The sequence below is a fragment of the Abrus precatorius genome, unplaced genomic scaffold (assembly GCF_003935025.1).
Source record: "Abrus precatorius isolate BTA unplaced genomic scaffold, Abrus_2018 Scaffold8, whole genome shotgun sequence".
NCBI lineage: Eukaryota > Viridiplantae > Streptophyta > Magnoliopsida > Fabales > Fabaceae > Abrus > Abrus precatorius.
The window spans coordinates 24,795,834-24,818,454 of NW_020874428.1; the positions used below are offsets into that span (position 1 = coordinate 24,795,834).

Here is a 22,621-nt window from a genome sequence, read left to right on the forward strand (position 1 = left end):
TTAAATTTTTAGTCTCTGTATTAATAGAAATAATATATTTTTAGTCCATTTTTAAGGATATTTTTTTATAATTAAAACTAATCAAATTTAAAAATATCATTTTATAAAATTATATTTTTTTTAAACTTATAAAATTCATTGACTATAAATTATGTTAATTCAATTGTATGAAATTACTTTAAATGTATTGTGATCTGGAATTTGAGTTCCAATAAATTTTATTAATTTCTAAATATTTTTAAAATATGATATAAAAATATTTAAAAAAAATGATAAGCTTATAAAATAACTTCATAAAAATTATTAAAGGTCTCCTTGTATCTTTTCTTTGCCGAGTTTTAGATAAAATGATAATTTTTTATATCAAAAACCTTGTAACCTCCATTCCAATTGTTTTCTATCCAGGTACTGATACTAATTCAATACAAGCCTTTAACTTAAATATATTTTTTTCCTAAAATGCATATATCTTTTTTATAGGAGGTAAAGTTTCTCCAATCAAGTAAATATTATTATTATCAGCAAAATTATCCTTTTGAATATTTAATACTTAAACTTAAGATAAATTGTTAAGTTAATATAAATTTGTATCAATTGATTTATACACTTAATATAGTTAATTTAAATATATTTTATTTATTTTTCAATTATTTGATACAAATATTTATTGTAAGAGTTGATTTTTAAAAAAACTGGACTTATCTTAAAAACTTATGTAAAAGGAAACATTAATGTCTTTTAAATAAGTCAACAAACCTACATTTATATAGATCAATAAAGTTAAGCTTTTATGTAGACCACTCGCATATTAACAACTATATAGTCTTGAATTATTATTATTATTATTATTATTATTATTATATCTTTAAATTTACCTATCGATAATTGTAATTTAACTTATTTGATAAATAAATTAATTCTAAACTTAATACAAGTTAGGCTATAAACTCTCAAAAAGTTAGTCTCTATTTGTTTCCACTAGTTGAAAGTTGAGAGTTTATTATCCTAAAATTAAGATTTCGAATTGTTTAATAAAATTAGTTGTATAATCAATTAAAATGTGTTAAGTAACTTAACTAATTAAATTATGAACTTATTATGTAAATGTAAGTTATTAAAAAGATAATAAATAAATTAATAGTTAGCTTGTTAAAGTTAAACATTATAAACTCTTTATTTTATATTTGCTAAACAACTTCATTAACCTATTAACTAAGTCAATAGGTTAGTTGATAAGAATAATTTGATAAGATATTCGACAAAACCAAAATTGACCAATTAGAAGAAATAAAAAAAAAATTGCACCAATCAGAAATTCCCAAAATATATATTGTGAAAAATAACTGCGCAAAAACTAAAGAAGTCCAACGCTGTTTACATCTCCAACTTGATATTACTATGTGTTGTCAATCTCATTCCAGTTAGAAGCCAACAAACGGGGGAATTGGTTTATTTCAAAGATTTCTAAGTTTTTTTGTGGCAAATCATCAAAATTGGTGCTAACTAAAATGCAATTGGATTATTCAATAATGCTTTGTTTCAGAAAACAATTATAAATATAAAGTTTTAATCTAAAAACTTATCACACTACACTACCATCTTAAATGCATGTCAAGAAGTGAAGTTTTAACAAAAATCAAATTTTTTTATTAATATCTCTTACATTAATTATAGATAATTTTTTTAAAGAGTTAGACAATTCTTAATTTTTAAGATTAAGTTTGATGCAAGTCATTTTTAAAATAATATTATAAAATTTATCAAATTTTAATATTAAGTCTATGCTAAATATTTCTTGTAAAATTAAAAATATCTAAAATGTGACACATTGATTAAGAATATAATATTAAACAATCGTTGAGTTCAGTCCATTTCTAATACAAACATACAAATGTTGGCAAGCAATTATAACAAAAATAAGATGAGAAAATTATAGTTTTAATAAAAATAAAAAAAATTCAATGTATATGTGTAGGTGCGCGTTGTGGGTGGATTGATATCTATTAATAGTGTTGATGAAAGTGAAAAGACAAGTTCTTATCATCTTTGTCTGATGTAAGAGGGCATTTGAAGTTATCGTTGTGACACGGAATTAACTTAACACAGGACATCCTTTTCTTGAGAAGGATCAAAATCCTCTGTCCTCTTCCTTGTCTCATTAAATATAATTATTTGACATCCCAATTAAAATATTTACTCGCCTTTTACTCAGTTTAATATCTTCATTTTAATTCACGATTCTTCACATCACACCTTAATACATGTCTTTTATCTTAAATTACAATATTTTGGTTGCTTTTAGAGATTATCTGCTGAAAGAGAGAGTGTTGTGCTACTAATTTTGTTGTGAGATATTAAGAGAATATGTTTTGGTTACGATTAACGTGAATTATTATATCATATGATTTATTTATAACTAATTTAACAAAATAATTTGTTATAATAAATTTTAAAAATTATAATACTTATAATTTAAAAACATAATTGTAAGAATTATAAAATTAAGTTTTTTTATTTACATAAAATTTAATTATTGATAAGTGTCTAGTTTGAGTAAACGTTTATATAAATTTGAGTATTTAATTACTTCAAGATTATGAATTTAAATGTCAATTCCCCTTTTATTTGTAGAAATTGAAATTAGTTAGCATAGTTGAATTAGAAATTTAGATGAAGGTTTATTTTAATTCACTTTTTGTTAATTTACTAATTATTAGGAGCTTATTGAGGAGGAAGATAAATGACACTCAAATCCTTTCTCACCGTAAGAAAGCACGCACTAGATTATGCCTTGAGAAGAAAGAGTATTGAGAAGAGTAGCATAGAAAAGAGAATTAGAGCAAGAGGACTAGAGAAATCATCTACCTCGTCTCTTTTCCCTTTTTATTGTATTATAATGGCTACCATGAGTAGCTAGAATTCTAATAAAATTGTATGTAATCTTCTATCCTGGAATATTTTGGTGATTCATTTATAATATTTCTTCCTTCTTATATAAACGTTGATAATTTCCTTGGTGCTCAATGCTTGATTCTATTCTACAAAATAGTCTTTTGATTTAGGGTTTAAGGTTTAGTTGGAAAACAAATTTTGAAAACAGATTTAATGAATCTCACTCAATTTATTATGATTTTAGAGATAGATTTCAATATATCAATTGCTTATTAATTATTATTTTTAATGTTGATTGATTGATTGAATAGCTGAAGAATCAGCATTTTATAAATGCTCTTAGAAACCTTGTATGTGAGAAATCAATATAAGGAAATGTTGAGTGCATATACGTTTATATATTCATACTTAATTGTTTAATTATCAAAATATGGAAGGGGAAGAATGATGAGATCCAATTCTAGCTCAACTCATATTTCTTTTTCACTAAAATTTACTTTGCTTCTTAGATAATTACGAGTTCAATTGATAACCAAATTGTGAATACTTACATGCTTTTAATTGAGAGTTTTACATAGGATAACATAAATTATTGATATATCTACCAATTCTTGTGAGTATGACAATCTTTTTTTATATTACATCGAAAGCTTGGTACATTTGTCAAGTTATTAATAATTATATTCTCTCAAAATTGCTTTCTTTCATCTTTATTTCTGAAGTTAGTTCAAATATTTCTTTTGTATTTTTAACAACTAGTTCGATAAATTTAATAACTATTGATGATGGTTTATTTTAAAGTGTTTAAAAGATTTGTCGCAAATCCTCATCAAAATTTAAACAATTTAATGTAGTACTAGGGTTACCCTAGATTGTCTCCCGTGAACATTGGCTATTAATCTTCATTAAACATGTTGAAGGCATTAATTGAATAAGCAATTAAAATGGGAGGAGGGTTTGTGATTTCAAATCAAAATAAAGAGTAACGAACAAACGAGTTTAATTAGTTCAAACAATAGAAAGCAGCAATCCTTAGTTCATCCACAAAGATTCTATCCTCATTCCACTCAAGATTTAACATTCATCCTCTCTTCCTTGAATTAGGTTAATTTAACAAGCGAAAATCAACTTTATGGTCCCAACGAAATTACGCAATTTGTTAGGCTCTAATCTCTCATCCCAAAATTACGCAACCTTAGAATTAAACCTAGGATTAAGCAATCCCTAGTTTAGAATCTCCTTAAAATGAAATTAGGGTTAATTGAGCAATACCCACCATTAATTCAATTCAAGAGACAAGGAAGAAGTAATTCATGAAAAGAAAGGAATTATATTATCATTAAATTCAAAGAACTCAAGAATCTATGCGAACTTACTAAGGATTACACAAAATTTAGCCCTCCATGGAAATGGGGGTCAAAAACACAGTTGGAAAATGCAGAAAACTCATTAACATTAATGTAAAAGCAAGAGAAATGAGAAACCAAACCCTAGGTTGGATCCTTGGCTGTCACCCAAGGTTGCCCTAAGCTCTCTGGAAAATATCCTAAATTGAGTAAAGAAGAGAAAAGGTTCAAAAAGTGTAAGAACTCTCTACCCTAATTTGGTAAAAATCTATTTATACTAAAGTTGGCGCCCTCCAAAGTAGTTACTCTCATTCTTTCATAGTAAACACGCGCAACATCAGTTGAGTTTTGCCTCTCTGGAGTGATTACTATGAATATTCATAGTAATCACGCGCAGCACTGGGACATTTTGGACTCTCTGGAGTTGTCACTATGAATTTTGATAGTAACTACGCGCAACACCTTCAATTCTGCATGCTCTAGAGTGACTACTATGAATATTCATAGTAACCACGCGCAGGTTTAGTGGATTCTAGGTTGCTGTAGTTGTCACTTTAAGCTTTGAAAGTGATCACTTTGGTCCCTTTGCTGGAAATGGCTTGCTGTAGTTGTCACTATCAATTTTGAAAGTAGTTACTTTCACCTCAAATTCCTCAAAATCCAATAATTCTTCAAAATAAGCTTGGGGATTCCTGCCACATTATTCAAATGATCAAAACATGTAAATAAACTATATAAATCAATGTAAATTAACTAAAAACTAAGAAACCTATATTATTTAGTCTAATTGAAATATTCATCTTATTTACACTATCTAAGTCTATTCTTTTCTATAAAAAGTAATAAATGATATATAAAAATTTAGTAAAATGTGGATTCATCAACTATAGTTAAAATTTAAGTGATAAAAGTTTAAAAAAAAATCCAAAACAAGAGATTAAATGGAATCAAGTAATCCTCGTTTGAAATAGTGTTGCAGAAGTTTTGTTCAATTCTTCTTTATCTTATTTTAATTCCTCCTTATTTTCTCCTTTTAAATAATATGCAAATATATTTCCCAAATTTAACAATCTAAAAAATCATATTCTCTTTGCTTGTCATACTTTGATTGTGATATTTGTAAATAGAATCAATTAAATTTGTAAATATCATATGTTCATCTCAATTTTCTTATAAACGAATAACTTGACTAGACTGGAATAGAGACAATGACTAAAAAGATGTGGTTAAACGTTAAAAAATAAATTATTTTTTTTTTGCAATTTAGGGTTTAACTATTCCATATTCACTATAAGCTAATTTTATGCAGTGATAAACTATAAATTTTGTCAATATTTGCTTAAACTATTATTTTTGGCTTAAGTCAAGTTAATTTTGCTTAAGTTATAATAATTTCTCTTAAATGAAAGAATGATACTCAATCTTATCTTAAATTAGATTTTATTCGCTTAAGCGAATATGAGAATATCTTGTGTGTCTTAAGCAAATTAATGACTTAAGTAATATTTATCCAAAAAAACTATATTTTTTCTGAAATTTTTGTTTTAACGAGAAAAACATGATTTAAGCAAAATTTGCATAAATTATGTGAAATTGATACAACAAATGTACAAGGAGGGTATGAGAAAGATCTAAAGGGATATTTAATAATTTATCATATGAAAATTTATTTTCATAATAAATTGAGACTATGAAAGTGAATGTAAAAATTTTAATTCTAAAAATTATTAACTTAAAATATAGGATTTATGGAGAACACTAAAAATATAAAATTACATCTAATATTTTATTTATTCAATTTTTTTTATTATAAATTAAAATTATATTGATATATGTGAATACATATATTTTTAAAATTACTACGTAAATACATGATATGAAAAAAATGCATTTTAGAAAAGATAATAGAATTTTAAAATAAAAAATAACAAGTTTTGAAGATATAAAATAACATGTTTTTAATATCTAAAGAGAAATTTTATAAATATTTACAGAAAAATAATAAATATATAAAAATTAGTATTGTTAAATTATAAAAAAAAATTTAAATTATTTATAAATTTTAAAATATATTTAATTAATTAAAAATAATTACTCACTTGTAAATTGGCTACTTTATGTTAGAAAAGTGCTAGTTTTAAAATTACTTGGGAGATTATTATCACTTGCAAGTCCGTGAGACAGAGACTTAAAGCTTGGATAACACAAGCATGAGAATGTTGTTCAAATTACACATAATTGGTGAGACAGGGACAGAGACGCGTTTCAAGGACAGGTAATTTTGACCATTTTAAGCAACGTTGATACTGACAAATGTAAGAAAAATTCATAGGAACATCTTTAGCAGATGTGTTTGGTCATGCACACTTCAGATTTTATTCATCCACACACTGTGACTGATATAACACGCACCTATGCGATTTGCGCTTATGCATGTCACGCATGCCTTATAAATCAATTTCTTGGCAAAGTTGGACTAGTTTGAATTAAAATTATGAGAAAATAAAAGTAAGTGTCAAATACATAAATTAATATAATTAAAATTTACTTATTAACATATTATTATTAAATAAAGCAGAAAATGTTATAAATTTATTTTAAAAAACAAAATGTATTGAAATAATTATTTTGTTTGTAGTTGATTTTAAATTAAATAATCATAATAATAGTAATAATCACGGCAGGTAACGAATACAATTCAAAAAATAGTGTTTTCTTTAATACATGCAAATTAAGGTGAGAGTTTGTTCCCTAGAGAATAGGGTACTCAAGGTTGGTTCTACAATTTATAGTTTATACGAAACTTACAAATAATAGACTATGACATATATTTGGATTCGAATCTGCATCATGTATTAATCATGAACAGATATCAAAGGTGGGCTAATCTGTTTTGTCCATGAAATATTATTTTAATTTTTTTATAAAATATAAATTTTAAAAAATGGAGATAAAAGTGCTGAAAAAAATAGTTGAGATGAGGAGAAATCTAGGTCGTATGATTATATTTTTAAATTATTATTATTATTATTATAATTTTTTTTTATTTGTACAATATTGTATATTTATAAAATTTATATATAATAATTTTTTTAAAATATTATAGTATTAAATATTATAAATATATTAAAATTTATATTTTTAATAAAAAATATTATAAATAATTTTTTATTTTGTGTAATATTATAAAGATGTATTATTATTATTGTTATTATTATTATAGGACATGAGTTGGCGGACGAATGTAAGTGACATCCTTCTTCTGCAACTTGTGGATTTGTTGAGGAATTTAAATCTTCCATTATCCTATTGTTACTTTTGAAATTTTTTTTTGTGATTGCCACAATTTTTAAAAAAAATTATAATGACGCAAGATTTATGTTTTCTTTGTCCTAGATAAATTATATACTATACTATAATTTTTTTACATTCTTTCTATGAAATTTGATTGGTTGAATAATGAATATTAGTTTGCCATTATTTTATTATAAAATAATTAGCATAATATTTTTTAAAATGAAAAAAAAGTAATATGTTTTATCACTTATAATGGATTATGGATTTCACCACAAAAATTAAATACAAAAAACTTACAAAACTATAATTTTCTCTAATTAAAATAAAATGTGTGAAAAAAATGCATAGTGTTAAGCATGTATTTTTTTCTGTCTTCCACTAAACTTGATGTATCAAATTTGAAAACTGAAAACAACAAGAGCATCACGATCGTTATCCTCTCTCTGACTATGACTTGCTCAAATTATTCAGTTCTATAAGAGTTAAAAGTGTTGTGTTGGATAAAAAGTAAGTTATAATTAAAGACTTCAAACAAATTTTGAATTGTAAGTTTGACATTAAAGTAATATTTTAGAAAAAAAAAATTTAGAAGAAATTTTATTTAATAGTATTTTTTAGAAGTTTCTTGTAAAATTAGAGAAGAAAGTGAATGTTACATCAAAAGAAAAATAATATTATAAAAAAAAGTTGAATGTTAAATTATGTCATATATATACATCCAAAGAAACATCACCTTGCATATATATGAGGTGACAAAATCACAATAAGAGTTTGAAGAAAATGTTGGGTCCAACCAAAACATTAAAATGCAAACTGCAAAATGTTTTTCACCCAGGAAATGGAACCATGATCAGTGAGGGATGTTGCTGGAAAACTTCACTGAACTAAAAAACGTGAAGCAGTGCATGCAAAGGTTGAAAGCTTTGTCATGGTCATGCTTCTATATATTTTTTACCAGTCTAACGAAAGATCTAAGAGATGAGGGACTACATCAGAAAATTCAGAAGCAAAAAACTTCTTAATTACGAGAAGTTGGTGAAAGTTTGAGAGTGAGGGAAAAAAAAGTATGAGTAAATTTTAAGATGGTGAGAAAAATACAATGGATGTATTGTTACTTTTATATTTCCTTAGTAATTAAAATTGTAATATTCGATATGATTTCACTGAAAAATATCATGTTTTATATTTTTTTGTGGGAAATTCATGTAGGGAAAAAAAATTCTAATTATTGTTTTTATATAGTATAATATTTTTTAAAATTCATCTCTTAATTTTTTTACTTGGTATTGGTGGGTTTATTTTTCTTGTTGAATTTTAGTGTTTTTTCTTTTTCTCTTTGATATAGTTGCATTTGCAATATTTTTTTTATTACTATCTTTTAATTTATTTTCTTTAAAATTTTGATGTACACTAATTCATACAAGAAAGCTCAAAGTTGTAGTGTTTGAATTGGAGTCTTATAAAAATATTATATTTTACTCTCTTTTTTTTGTGTGTGAAAGGGTGTGAAATAAATTATAATTTTTTTTAATATAATAAAATATTTTCTAGAATTTGTCTTGCAGCATTTTTTTTGGATATTGGATACTTATCATAAGGATGTCAATGGGGAAAAGGTAGGGCAGGCTGCGGGCAGACACTGTTTTCAATATTCATCTCTATTTATATTACGGAACATCTATACATGTAATGGATATTTATGAATATTCTACAACATTTATAAATTGATTTGTTTTCCTTGTTTAACATAAAAAAAAAATCATATATAATACCTTTTTATTCAAAATTGTAATAGTTATTTGATAATATCAATACAATGTATTGCATTAAATTATGTAATTTTTAATAAAAACTTATAATATATAAATTTTCATTATGTACAATATTATATATGTTATAATTTTTTTTATAATTTTAAAAAATCCTAAATAAAATAATTAACACCATTTACCTTACAATTTGGTTTCAACGAATTTGCTGGGATTGAAATAAATGGTCAAGGGAATTTTATTAAGTCAACAGAAGAGAGACATGAAATGCAGTCGTGAGTTGCTGCAGTTTTTTTTTCTTTCATTTTTTAAACAATAAAATATTTTATTTTATAACATAAAGATAAAAAAATAACTTTATATTATTATAAAAATATATGACAACACTTTAATTTTTTAAATTAAATTTATTTTTAAAGTTATTGTAAAAAATACTTCTATATCATTGATTTTGTTTTCACTCATTTATTCACTTCCTTCTATTCAATTTATATTTGCTCAATACATAATTTTTACTTTTTTTCTCTTCTATTTACATCTTTTTTATTTCATTCTTCTCTATTTCACTTCTAATATAAATAAAACATCAATATTATATAACATTATACTATATTAATGTCATATAATGTTATTATATGCATATTCACTAAAAAATCATGATGAAATAATGAAAAATTTTATTGCATCTGAAATAGATAGAAATAATTTTTATAATATGCATAATATTTTAAAAAATAAATATTATAAATTAACAGGTGTTTCAAGAGCAAGTATTATAATACAATTACCTAACCTTTGAGTATTTTTATTATTTTTATAATTTTAATTTACTTTGTATACTTGTTGAATGCATAAAAATAAAATACAAATAATTATAATCATAATTAGATATGTGTGACATAGCATTATTCATAAATGTTGGGAATAATAATCTTTTCAAGCGGAGTACAATTATCTCAGATGCCTTTAATTTGATGGCCACACATAATATGATTATACTAACATTAATATGTATTGAAAAATAGCTCTAACAGTAATTAGAGTATCACACCTAAGTTTTGTATTATACGCAATTCGGTCGACTCATCTCCTTTTCTGCGAACCTTACCTTTGATTTTGCCACGTACTAAAGAGTTGTGGTGTTGTGATTCATGCAGATTAAAGGAAGCACTTTTCCTTTAGATGATATTGAATCTGTTAGTTCTAGAAAATGTCTAACGCCAACAGATGTATACCCACTCACTTCTCTGAAAGCTTCAATTTCCTTCTTCATCTATAACAAAAAGACCAAAAGCTTTTCAGCAAAAACTACTCTATTAAATTTTGCTGATGCAATAAGTAAACCAGCCTAAATCTACACCATATAATAGAAAGGTCATATCTTCCCAATTATTCATCATGAATCATGATAATTACCTCATCAAGCATGAAGGGAAGAAGAACTAAGATTAATAGTTGCTTTACTTTTTTCAGTTGTTCATTATGACTATGACTTCTTGATGGCAGGTTAGGAGCCACATTAGGAATACAAGTCCTATCACTTTCCAAGTCTTGTTTTCATTAGACCAGTACGGCCTAAACCACACAACAATAGCATATAAAACTCCAAAACATGCGGACACAAGCATGCAGATTCAGCACTCAAGACCACTCATCACATCAAGTGGACCTGTTGCAAACTACTCATGCCCAATATCTTATCAAACTCTTTGCCATGACATAGCTAACTCTTCAATTCCACACCATTTGTATTTCCTATGCCTTGGAGCTGAAACTCATACACATCTTCAAACTCTCCGCAGTTATCCCTTCAACAAAAGATAAAACATGGTATTAACTTCATTTCCAACAAATTTTTTAAGTGGTCAAAGCTTAGACTTTGTTTATGACTTAATGGCTTTGCCCTTGTGCAACTTTTACAGGTTCTAGTTACAAGTAATGAAGAAGAAAAAGGTGCAGAAGGCATTGCTGCTGTGGATTTTCGAGGTCACCCTGTTGACAAGACAAAAACTGGAGGATGGCTAGCAGCAGGGCTCATCTTAGGTTCTCCTCAATCCATAGAAATTTGAGTTATTGTTTCAGGGTTGCACTTAAGGACTCTTATTTGGCTCCAACACACACACATATATATATATACTTTTTTTATGCAGGTACCGAACTGGCAGAAAGAATATGTGTCATGGGCATAGTCATGAACTTAGTGACTTACTTGGTTGGAGTTTTGAATCTCCCTTCAGCTAATTCTGCCACTATAGTTACTAATTTTATGGGAACTCTCAACCTGCTTGGTCTCCTTGGTGGCTTCGTAGCTGATGCCAAACTTGGTAGATACCTGACTGTTGCTGTATCTGCAACCATAGCTACTGTGGTAAGTAAAAGGTTTTGAATATTTAGATATAATCAATTCTCCATTTTTTGGTTTATAAGCACACTAAATGCATGTTTAGTTTAGCTAATTTTTAAGAAAAAAATATTAATTTTAATCAGTTTTATGTAAATTTTTTAGAAAAATAAGAGATTATTTCTCGAAAATAACCAACTAGTTCTCTCGTCACTTGGACCAGGGGGTGTGTTTGTTAACTGTGGCTACCACCATTCCAACCATGAGACCCCCTCCATGCAGCAGTGTCAGAAGACAACACCATGAGTGCATGCAGGCCAGTGGCAAACAATTGGCTATGCTATTTGCAGCACTTTATACCATAGCTGTGGGTGGTGGAGGAATAAAATCTAATGTCTCAGGTTTTGGATCTGATCAGTTTGACATAACAGACCCCAAGGAAGAAAGGAGGATGATATTTTTCTTCAATAGGTTCTACTTCTTCATCAGTATTGGGTCCTTATTTTCAGTGGTAGTGCTGGTTTATGTGCAAGACAATATAGGAAGAGGGTGGGGATATGGAATTTCAGCAGGGACAATGTTAGTCGCTGTTGGTATTTTGCTTTGTGGTACACCATTCTATCGATTCAAGAGGCCACAAGGGAGCCCTTTAACAGTTATATGGAGGGTATTAATTTTGGCTTGGAAGAAGAGGAATCGTCCAATCCCTTCACAACCTTGCTTACTCAATGGTTATCTTGAAGCCAAGGTGCCACATACACAGAGGTTCAGGTAACTATCATTCTCTTAATGCAAGGAATGTGACTAATTTAAGCACGAATCGCTTTCTCCTCAATTATTGCACATCAATTTCATTTTTTTTTTCTTATAATTTTTGTGGTTCTGATAGTGATTACTTTCACGGGATCACTGTTACATTACATTTATTTGGTGCAACAGAAGTGTTCGTTGTCCCTATAAAAAAGGACAAATTTTACATTTGATTGGTTAACAGTCCAACAAAAGGGAATTTAAAAAAAAAAAGTTAACACCTTTAGTTGCACACCTACAGATACACACTACCTTTTGACACCCAGTCTTCATTCTGCACCCATTTCCACAAGGGGGAGTTTATCCTAATTCAAATTACCACTGGTGACTTCGTATTCAATTGTGTATGCCTGTGACCTTTTTAGAAAGTTGAATGAGTAGCAACACAGGAAGTCTAACACTCCCGTGAGATATTTTGGCGAGAATGCTACTGTGACATATCTGCGTATCCAAACAATTCGCGTTGTGATTAGACTCCTCTAAAATCCAGAATGTATTTTAAAAGACAGAATATAATATCAGTTAGTTGAAAGTTAATTATTGAGATTGTGATAAAAATACATGTGCACGTCCATGCTATAAATCCTATACGTTTCATTATTTTGTTGGGAGTATATCTTCTGACTTCATGTTCTTTAAATCTTTCAGAAATTGTGTATCATTGTTACGAAATTTCCTATAAACAAATTGCAGACATTTGTAAAATACCGATGGCAAATAAGGAAGAATTGATTTTTCAGAACAAAATATATATTTCGAAGCATTTAACAAATGAAATATCAAAATATTTTGCATCAGATGGAATTATCTAACGGTCAATGAAATTTTGGATTATATGATTCTCCGACGAAAAAATCAGGAATGATTTATACTTTTAGTAAAGGTGACATTCATATCCTAGGGAATCAGTAAAGCAAAAGAAATATTCTAGGAAATCAGGATATATCTATCTTCATCCAAATCTAGCTAGCTAGACTTGAAAAAATATCAAGGATTCCACATAAGCTAACAGATATTTTCACCGCATGGTAATTTGTGTGATAGGTTCCTTGACAAAGCAGCAATCCTAGATGAGAACTGCTTAAAGGATGGAAACAAGGAAAACCCATGGATAGTCTCCACAGTGACGCAGGTTGAGGAGGTTAAAATGGTAATCAAGCTCATTCCCATTTGGTCTACATGTATCCTTTTTTGGACAATTTATTCTCAAATGAATACCTTCACCGTTGAGCAAGCTACATTCATGAACCGAAACGTTGGATCTCTGGTTGTCCCATCAGGATCTCTATCAGCTTTTCTCATTATTACTATTCTCCTCTTTACTTCCCTAAATGAGAAACTCACAGTGCCCTTAGCTCGGAAACTCACCCACAATGTCCAAGGACTCACAAGTCTTCAGAGGGTTGGAATTGGACTCGTTTTCTCTATTGCTGCCATGGTGGTCTCTGCAATTGTTGAGAAAGAAAGGAGGGTGAATGCATTAAAAAATCATACGACAATAAGCGCTTTTTGGTTGGTCCCTCAATTTATTTTAGTGGGTGCAGGGGAAGCATTTGCCTACGTTGGACAACTGGAATTCTTCATCAGGGAGGCACCAGAGAGAATGAAATCTATGAGCACTGGACTTTTCCTATCCACCCTTTCAATGGGTTATTTTGTCAGTAGCTTATTGGTGTCAATCGTGGACATGGCAAGTAAGAAAAGATGGCTCAGGAACAATCTGAACAAGGGCAGGCTAGATTACTTCTATTGGTTGCTTGCAGTGCTGGGAGTGCTGAATTTTATACTTTTTCTTGTCTTAGCAAGGAGGCATCAGTACAAAATACAGCACAACGTAAAACCTAATGACGATGCAGAGAAAGAGCTTGCGAGTACAAATGACATGATGAATGGATTTGATGGGAAGGAAGAAGCATAGGATACAGTCTTAAAATCTCGTTTTGTTTGGCCCTATATTTGGTGTGCAAGAACTTACATATTATGCCACAAGTTTGTTAATTTTTAGTGATTTGTAAATCCTATTTAACTAGGGCAATCGTTATGTATTATTAAGTATTGATATGCACATATAAGCCAAACTAGATAGTAAGTTGTTTCAAAAAGAAAAGAGCAATTATGAAACAAATGATTCCTGAACTGAAGATATAAATAAATATATAAAAGAACCCCTTGATTGCCAGATTTCATAGCAGAAGCCTGAATTTGACTATTGTTATCAGTAGAAAACACTACAAAATTATAGATTCAAACTGCAACATGATCTTCAAAGCAATAACTTGTCCATTTGAGACCAAAGCTTTAAACATCAGCATTTGATAGTTTCAGCAGTAAGAAGACAATATTTTTGGGAACACCGCAGATTTATAAAACATCAGTAACCGAAGGAGGTTTGTGATTTATGATCAATGGAGGACGTAGAGCTCGGTGAGCTTCCACCTTCTGTTTGCGGGCTTTGTACATCTCCTCTGTCTCGATAACAACTAACCTCTTGACCTATATTAATTACAAAGTCTACCAATATTAGAATACGGAGAGATAAGTCATTTCAGGCAGAAAATGAACCTGTTTAGAGCTTTGTTAAAACCTGTTGAAGCATTCCCCTAACAGTAGGCGTGTTCCATCGCATGACAGTTCGATTGCATTTGCGCAGGCGAAGTGCCTCCAAAGTACGCCTGTGAAGCCTCCTGGTTCCCGGAATGCCCCTCACTAGAGTTATATACAGATTGGGGCTCCAAGCAATTGGGACACATGCCTTGTATGCCTTGAATGCATTCATGCCTTCAGCTTGAAATCACAAAAGCATCAAGAATATATCAAATTAACATAATTTATACTTTCCAACTACATAGCCAAACTTAATAATTAATGCAAAATAAATAAATAAATATATATATATATATATATATATAAATAAATAAATTATTAGTTAATCAAAGATTCATACTATCACAAATTCAACCATCACAACACATCACACATTAATTCAGGCATTTCATCAAACAGGTAGTAGACAACTCTGCATGTTTGTTAATTCCTCAAAATCCCAATAACCCAATCAACATAAGGCATCAACCATCATTTTTCATGATTAAAGGAGACTCAGTCATTGATACAAACTAGAACATGATTACAAACTGGAACTGCTAAAACAACTAACTCCATGTAATATTGTTTAACGGTTTCAGAAAAAGAATCGAAATGAGAGAAGAGATTACCGTGAAGCGTGAGCGAGGAGCAACCACTGAGTCGCGAAGGGAGAGGTTATCGGCGTGAAGGGAATGCGGACACCAGCGACGGTATTGTCAAAGGGGGGGTCGCAATCGGGTACGTAACTACGAACACTAAGTGTGAAATTGAAAACCCCTCAAGGCAGAACACAACGCACAGTTTTGAGCTATGATAATGACATGGGTTCGGGTCGGGTCTAGCGTAAAATTTCATAATAACCCAAACCCAAGATCTAAATTTTGATATTTTTTTATTTTAAAAATATATTACTTGTTAAAATGAATTAATGTAATATAATTTTTATTTTTATTTTATGAAATTTTGTAAAGTTGATAAAAACTTTATAAAATCAATAATTAGATTGATTAATTTTACATTTTATAAAAAGTTATTAATATATGTATATGTTTAAATTCAACACCTTTTATATTTTTCTTGACATCCATCTGTGTTATAAAACACAATAAACTAAACAACTCCATTGACATATCTGCAAATCCAACCATGTTTACAACACATTGGTATGATAATATGAGTGATTATGTGATATGTAGATATATAAGAGTTGTATGAGTTTTAATTTATGATTTTAGTTGTAGTAATTTCTTGAGGCACTAAAGAAATTTTTGGGTCTTCAAGAAGAAATTACATTGGGCATCGGCCAATTCAAATTGAATCGATGGGCTTTTCAAGGGATAACGTTTTTCAAATACTTGAGACTATTTATGGAAAATCAAACTAATTATTACTTGGAAAGAAGTTGATAGAAAAAAAAAAGTATCAATTCCTTAATTTTGATATAAATAAATTTTGAATGAATAAAATAAATAAATTAACTGATGGATTATAAGCTTAGCAGGTGACTAGTTAACGAAGAAAAGCATCACCCTTCGAAAATTATTTTTGCCCGTTTTCATGTAAATATTAAAGCTAAGGAATTGTTGATTTCAATAAATATTATTTTATTTTTATTTGCAAATGTATAATAAATATCATTATTCTCACTTTTTTATACAAAATATTTGAAAATGTAAAATAAAAATAATATACTACTTTCATAATTAAAAGTAAAAAAAGAGAGTATTTTCTCAAACCAAATGATACTTAAAGTCTTCACTTTGTTATCACTGTCTCTGGCGTCTAAAAATAAGAACTGTTCTCTTGTGTCATGTTTTACATTTTTTATGAACTAGATAACAAAATCTTTAAAATACGAATATACTGCCATTTTGTCTTTAAGAAACTTATTTTATGACCTAATTTTTTTAAAAGAAAGGCTGATATAAATCTACATTTATGATTTAAAATATTATTTAAACAGTATTTTGCCATTTGTGAGGAAGATGCTGTTAGGAAGACTACAAACAAAAGAAAATCTTGCAAAGTCTTTTGGTAGGATAAACAATCTTAGACGGTTCTTGTGCCACAATGAAGTGGAGACAACCACACATGTCTTGTTTATGTGTAGGTTCTCTTATACAAATTTGCAGCAATGCTTTAATTGGCTGGGAGATCAATCAATTTTACATGTACTTTGTTTTATTCAAAATTGAATAAAATCAATTTTGAGCCATTAAATATAATTAAGATGCACATATAAATTGATTTGAATTACATATTTTTATTGTAACATTGTATTTTCTTAAAAAGTATACAGATTAATTTTTCAACTATAAGACAAACAACTCATTTTTTGCTGATAAAAGAAATTGTAATTTGCAAATGTGCTTTACAGATATTCCATTTACATTTTTTAATAAGCAAAAGGATTTTCATTAATAAGTGACTGCGGATACTAAAACCTATTAAGTTCTAAGTTTCACATTACAGAGACCTACACTTGATGACAACAAAAGTAAATCACTCCTATCCCACACTACATCATCATAACCACACAGCCTTCAAAAGAAGTTCAAACATGCAGCAGGGTTTAGGCATTAGCTTGAAACATGAACCTATCGAACTTAGCTTTTAACCAAATCCAGAGTTTTGATTTATTTAAGATAGCCTAATTCCAAGTAAACCAAAATGGACACCATAATAACTTTCATATACTCCATTAACTTAATATTAAATGAAGAAATTTGAGTTTAAGAAAAGAAAAATATGTTTTTGCCTATGCACACGCCTATTAAGACAAATTTTTTTTCCTTTAAGGAGAAGTAGCAAACTGCAAAACCCGGAGGAGAAAGAAAATCAGCATGGTTTACAGTAAGATAAAAATAAAGAATTATTAGGTTGCTATTTAGTTAACGCCGAAAAACTAGGTTAGCTATCCAACAAAGCAGCTACTCTATTACCTTTCATGCATAATAATAGGAACCTGTTAGCTTCTACCTATGGATCTGAAGCCAGAACTTGAATCAATCATAAGAACACAAAACGAGAAAAGAGTCACATGCTTTCGTCACCGTATAACGAATCAGACTCGATCTCAAGGATGACAATCCTTAGTTACAACACCAAAAGCTCAATGATGAGGGCCCACATGCCAATATATTACGGCACAACCACATCGATATAACACAATCGTATCTATTGCAAATAGTAGACATCATCCACGTGTCCAAAATTTTTATGCTATAACAACCAAAATTTTTCAACCCTTAAAATCAAATTCTTAAAAATATTATTAATCAAAACATCTTATTAATCAAAAGATCATGAATCCAACATTTTTATGTAGGACACAACGATAAATACAAGAACAATTAATGTGTTGAATAGCTTTGCTTAACTAACCTAATTATGTGATGCACGAAAATATGCATTTTCGTTTATATAGGAAAACAAATTACATTTCTTAATTATAGGAAATAGAACATACACGGCATCTTTTGCGATGCTAGACAAATAGTGTACTGTAGACAACACCATATAATTAGATTCATGCTCGCTCACATAGTTAACTTAGATTTTTCATCCTGATTTCTACAAATTAAACTACAACATGCATCAATGACATATTATAGAAGCAGCTTCGCGACCTAGCTAGGTAACTTAAAAATAGATAGGGTTTTCGGCTAAGTTCTGATACAAGCTTTAGAATATTTGAAGAGAGGATTGTGTTAAAGAAGCATAGGCATGCCATCCATGGGAAATGGCTTGCACATAACATTTTCCATGTAGTAGTTAGTTGCATCCATCACGGCAAATTGCATATCCTCAGATGGCTTCCAATGGCGTTTTCTCTGATTGATAAACCAGTTGTTGATCTGCTTCAGATCTAGGCCTGTGGATTCTGCAAGTGCCTGTTTTTGGGATTCCTAAATTTGCATCCAAATCACATAAGCCATTATCATGAGATTAGTCTTCTGATATAATAATAATAATAATAATAATACTAACTACTTACGAATTAATGCACAATTGGCTGTTGACACCAACATACAACAATTTAATGTTTCATTTTTTCTAATACCAACAGCTATAGCACCATTTTCAGAAGTGATCAGAACAAAGCTCAAGTGTATATTATTGAATATATAATATGAACATTTAGTGTGATATAGGTTAAGAAATATTGTAGAGGCATGAATTATGTATGGATTATAAAGGATGTAGAACTTAGTTACCGAAGGATAAGGCCATTTGTAGTGCCTGTTCCACCAATCAAGTAGCTGTTGCCTAGCTTCCTTTGGCAACTTTCCATTCTTTTTCTTCTTCAAAAATTCCTTCTTGAGGCTTCCTAGATATCCACTATACTTGCGCAAAAGCTGGACCTTGAGTTCCCGGTCTTCAGCTTGAGTATCAAGGTTGTTTTCATGCACATCTACCTCGTTCAGTGAAGATGATTCACTTTGACCTTAATATCAAATTGCCACAACAAAATGGAAAAAAAATAGACCCATCAGTAATAACAATTCATGCAAATAAATATCCAGGTAGAGTATGTCAGCTCTAGCAATCATGAACTATCATGCACTAACTGACATTTAATACATCGATGCTAAATTCAATAGGAATAACATATCACCTAAATGAGGCAGTGTGTTAAGTAAACACAGCTTTGCTACATGCTCCTACTTACCTTTCTAATAATTATTCTACTATTTCATAAAATATATATTAATCGAAAAAGTACGTGTATTTATTATCTTCAAAATATAGAACATATTTAATATTTTCTTTATTTAGTAATTAGAAGGATTTATATGAATAAGGGTTAAGAAAATTTAAAATTATTCTAAGTATTTATGTTCTTTTCTTAAATTATCAAATCACATGCATCACCTACGGAATGACAGACATTTTAAAAACTAATTTTGATTAACATATTTTCCATATTACACACTAGCTATATCAATAAATTGGAAAAATTTGCAAAGAAATATGCAACTCCATAATACTGAACTTTTGATCAGTGCTTAATGTATCTAACCATGCATGTAGTTGATTTCATATTGCAAAAGAACTATCAAGATTACAACCATTACTCAAATGAGAAAGTTAATACATTAAAAAAGATAGCTCATAATTGACAGCTAAAAATGTAACCCCTTCCTCCACCAAAATAGAGCATACAAGAAGAGGGAAAATAACAAAATATGCAAATTAAAAATTTACTTTGGTTTTAAGATTTAAATCACAGAGAGGGGGAACAAATTGACAAGGAAACATGGCAACAGAAGATAAGACAAACACTTTCCTTTTTCTACTAAGTTCTTAAAAGGCTGTGAAGAGAGAGCCATGCATGCAACTAAACGAAGTGAAGGAATTAAACAGAAGAAAGAAGCTAGGACTAATGCTTTGCAAGAGGTGACAACACACTGAGTATATGTGAAATAATGGGCAACACAGCAAGGTCACCGAACCAAAAAGAAAGATCCCTTTAAAATATCCGAAAAGCCACAAAGATTATCAATGGGTCACTTAATAAGGAAGCATTGGGGTTTAGATAAACTTTTCATCATTAGAGAAAAAATACCTCATTTTCTTGAATTCCCTTAAGCTAACAGTAATATTGACTCATAATCTTTTTCAAACTTTTTGACCTAGTTCAAAAACACCTTGGACCCATTATCATTAACAATCTTAAATATACTGTTAAGTTTTTTAATCAAGCTCCGTTATACCTCTAGTCACACTATTTATATATGATGAGAAGGGTCATTTGACTGACACTTCATAACTTATTCAGAAGATATTAGAATGAAAAAAAATAAATGAATAAACAAATAAACATTGGTATCAAATCATTTTTATAATTGAAAACACACATCCAGTAGACGCAGAGCGGCTTTTCTTTTTTTATTATTATTTTATTGGTATTACAATTGCACCATCAGCTGTGTGGTTATCATTACCCTACCAATTAATAATATTTAATGCAACACTAAGCTTTGAAAGACGTTGCTTCTGAAGATCTATGAGCAGTAACTAGCAAAGTCATCCCTTCAAGGCTAGCATTATATTATCGCAAAGGGTTTGAAGAAATAGAGATCAGACACAGGAGAACTAGCACTAGTCTAAGGACAGCAAGTTAAACCATGATTCATCTACTTATTTAGACTCTTACCAAAACCTTTCCTCAGAGGGTTGATTTCTAGGTCTTTCATAGTAGTAAAACAACAATCCATGTCAGTGCTGCTAATTGATTCGTTTTTCTTTTCTCTCCCATAGATCACACATCATGGACTACTAATTAAGTTCTCTCTCACACAACACTCAATCTTGGTAACTCACTTGCACCCACTTCCCCAAACAGTTTTCAGACGTTTAGGAACAAATAATGATTTAAGGGTAATCACCAAAGTCTGTAGTTGAAACTGCTAGGGCTTTGAGCTGACACTCAATTCTTGAGAAGAAAAGCATGGCTTCTTTGAAGGGTTTTGTGAGCTCTTGCTCGTACTTAATGAGCATTTCACAGTAAGCCTCCATGAACTGGTCCAGAGCTGGATCTTCCCCTATTGAACCACTTCCTGTCCTTCCTGATGATGCATTGAAGGATTCACATTTAGCACATGACTCCTCTAAGCTAGCCACCACTTCAGGAGGTGCCCCGACCTGTAAATATATACTCCATTCACACCATCAAAAACAAGCGAAGCATCAAAATAAAATAAACAAAATCTCAACAAAATTGGAAACCTCGTAGAATAGGTGAATACATATATACATGTGCATGATCACATATGGACAAGTTGTCATAGAAAGAAAGGGAAAGAGATGGGTATTTATGTGAATATGGGGTAAGAATAATTATAGATGAGTTCACATCACCTTGAGGCAATTGAGGTAAGAGGACAAGAGACGAGGAAAAAGAGGGTGTGCCATGATTTTATCCCTCACACTGCAATTGTCGGTGTGGTTCTGGTGAGTGTAGTTATGATCCTGAGCGATGCTAGTAGTGACAGATACCCTTCTATTATCACTGCGCATTTGGGCACCAGAGTTGTTACTCAGAGGCAGAGAAAGAAACTTCCTATTAGTTTCCATGTTCATCATGTCCATCGAAGAAAGCTCACTGCAACTGTTCCCTCCAAACCCTATCATAGTTTTAAAGTTTCTGTTATCCCTTCAAAGGAAGAACCCTTTTTTTTTTTTTATCTTTCCCTGTCTATATAAAACTCCACACACACACACACACACACATATATATATATAATGCATTTATTACATTACATACTATATAACACTACCTCTTTGGCTTGGATCAGTTGTTTCTAGTCCCCACCTCACTGTTTTCTCAAAAAGAGGACTGCATATAATTGTCCAGAGAGTACTCCCGGAAATGAAGCTAAAAAATCTGAGTCTTTTTTTGTAGAAAACTCCAAAGAGCCTAAATGGTTGATCAGTCAGAACAATAGGGATTTTTGGGTTCTTGGCTCTATAGCCTGTAAAAGGTTGTGGAATCAGATTCAGATTCAGAGTCCTCCCTTGGGAATGAGTAGTCTAGCTTCTTCCTTCTGTGCATAAACAGTGTTGCTTCTTAATCT

The 22,621-nt window shown here is 29.7% G+C and overlaps 3 protein-coding genes across 6 annotated transcripts; 1 reads left to right on the plus strand and 2 right to left on the minus strand.

The window, feature by feature from the left end:
- Nucleotides 1-10,930: 10,930 nt before the first annotated feature.
- On the plus strand, nt 10,931-14,701 carry LOC113846119 (protein NRT1/ PTR FAMILY 6.4). 2 transcript variants are annotated; one of them, XM_027474046.1, is made up of 5 exons: nt 10,931-11,134; nt 11,227-11,347; nt 11,455-11,672; nt 11,869-12,416; nt 13,500-14,701. In XM_027474046.1, the coding sequence occupies exons 1-5, from the start codon at nt 11,132-11,134 to the stop codon at nt 14,371-14,373; spliced, it is 1,764 nt and encodes a 587-aa protein (XP_027329847.1). In that variant the 5' UTR covers nt 10,931-11,131; the 3' UTR covers nt 14,374-14,701. The 2 variants fall into 2 exon arrangements, with proteins under 2 accessions (XP_027329847.1, XP_027329848.1); XM_027474047.1 differs by having other exon boundaries at nt 11,227-11,672; nt 13,500-14,634.
- Nucleotides 14,702-14,797: 96 nt separating this feature from the next.
- Nucleotides 14,798-15,812, minus strand: LOC113846120 (50S ribosomal protein L30). 3 transcript variants are annotated; one of them, XM_027474051.1, is made up of 3 exons: nt 15,671-15,812; nt 15,040-15,233; nt 14,798-14,948 (listed from the first exon to the last, which is right to left on the minus strand). In XM_027474051.1, exons 2-3 carry the CDS (start codon nt 15,229-15,231, stop codon nt 14,817-14,819), a joined length of 324 nt encoding a protein of 107 aa, XP_027329852.1. In that variant the 5' UTR covers nt 15,232-15,233; nt 15,671-15,812; the 3' UTR covers nt 14,798-14,816. The 3 variants fall into 3 exon arrangements, with proteins under 3 accessions (XP_027329852.1, XP_027329850.1, XP_027329851.1); XM_027474049.1 differs by having other exon boundaries at nt 15,040-15,239; XM_027474050.1 differs by lacking the exon at nt 15,671-15,812 and adding an exon at nt 15,400-15,499 and having other exon boundaries at nt 15,040-15,239.
- A 2,939-nt stretch (nt 15,813-18,751) lies between these two features.
- LOC113847354 (homeobox protein knotted-1-like LET6) lies at nt 18,752-22,178 on the minus strand. Its single transcript, XM_027476405.1, has 4 exons — nt 21,906-22,178; nt 21,434-21,689; nt 19,259-19,488; nt 18,752-18,949 (listed from the first exon to the last, which is right to left on the minus strand). Exons 1-4 carry the CDS (start codon nt 22,176-22,178, stop codon nt 18,752-18,754), a joined length of 957 nt encoding a protein of 318 aa, XP_027332206.1.
- Nucleotides 22,179-22,621: the final 443 nt, after the last annotated feature.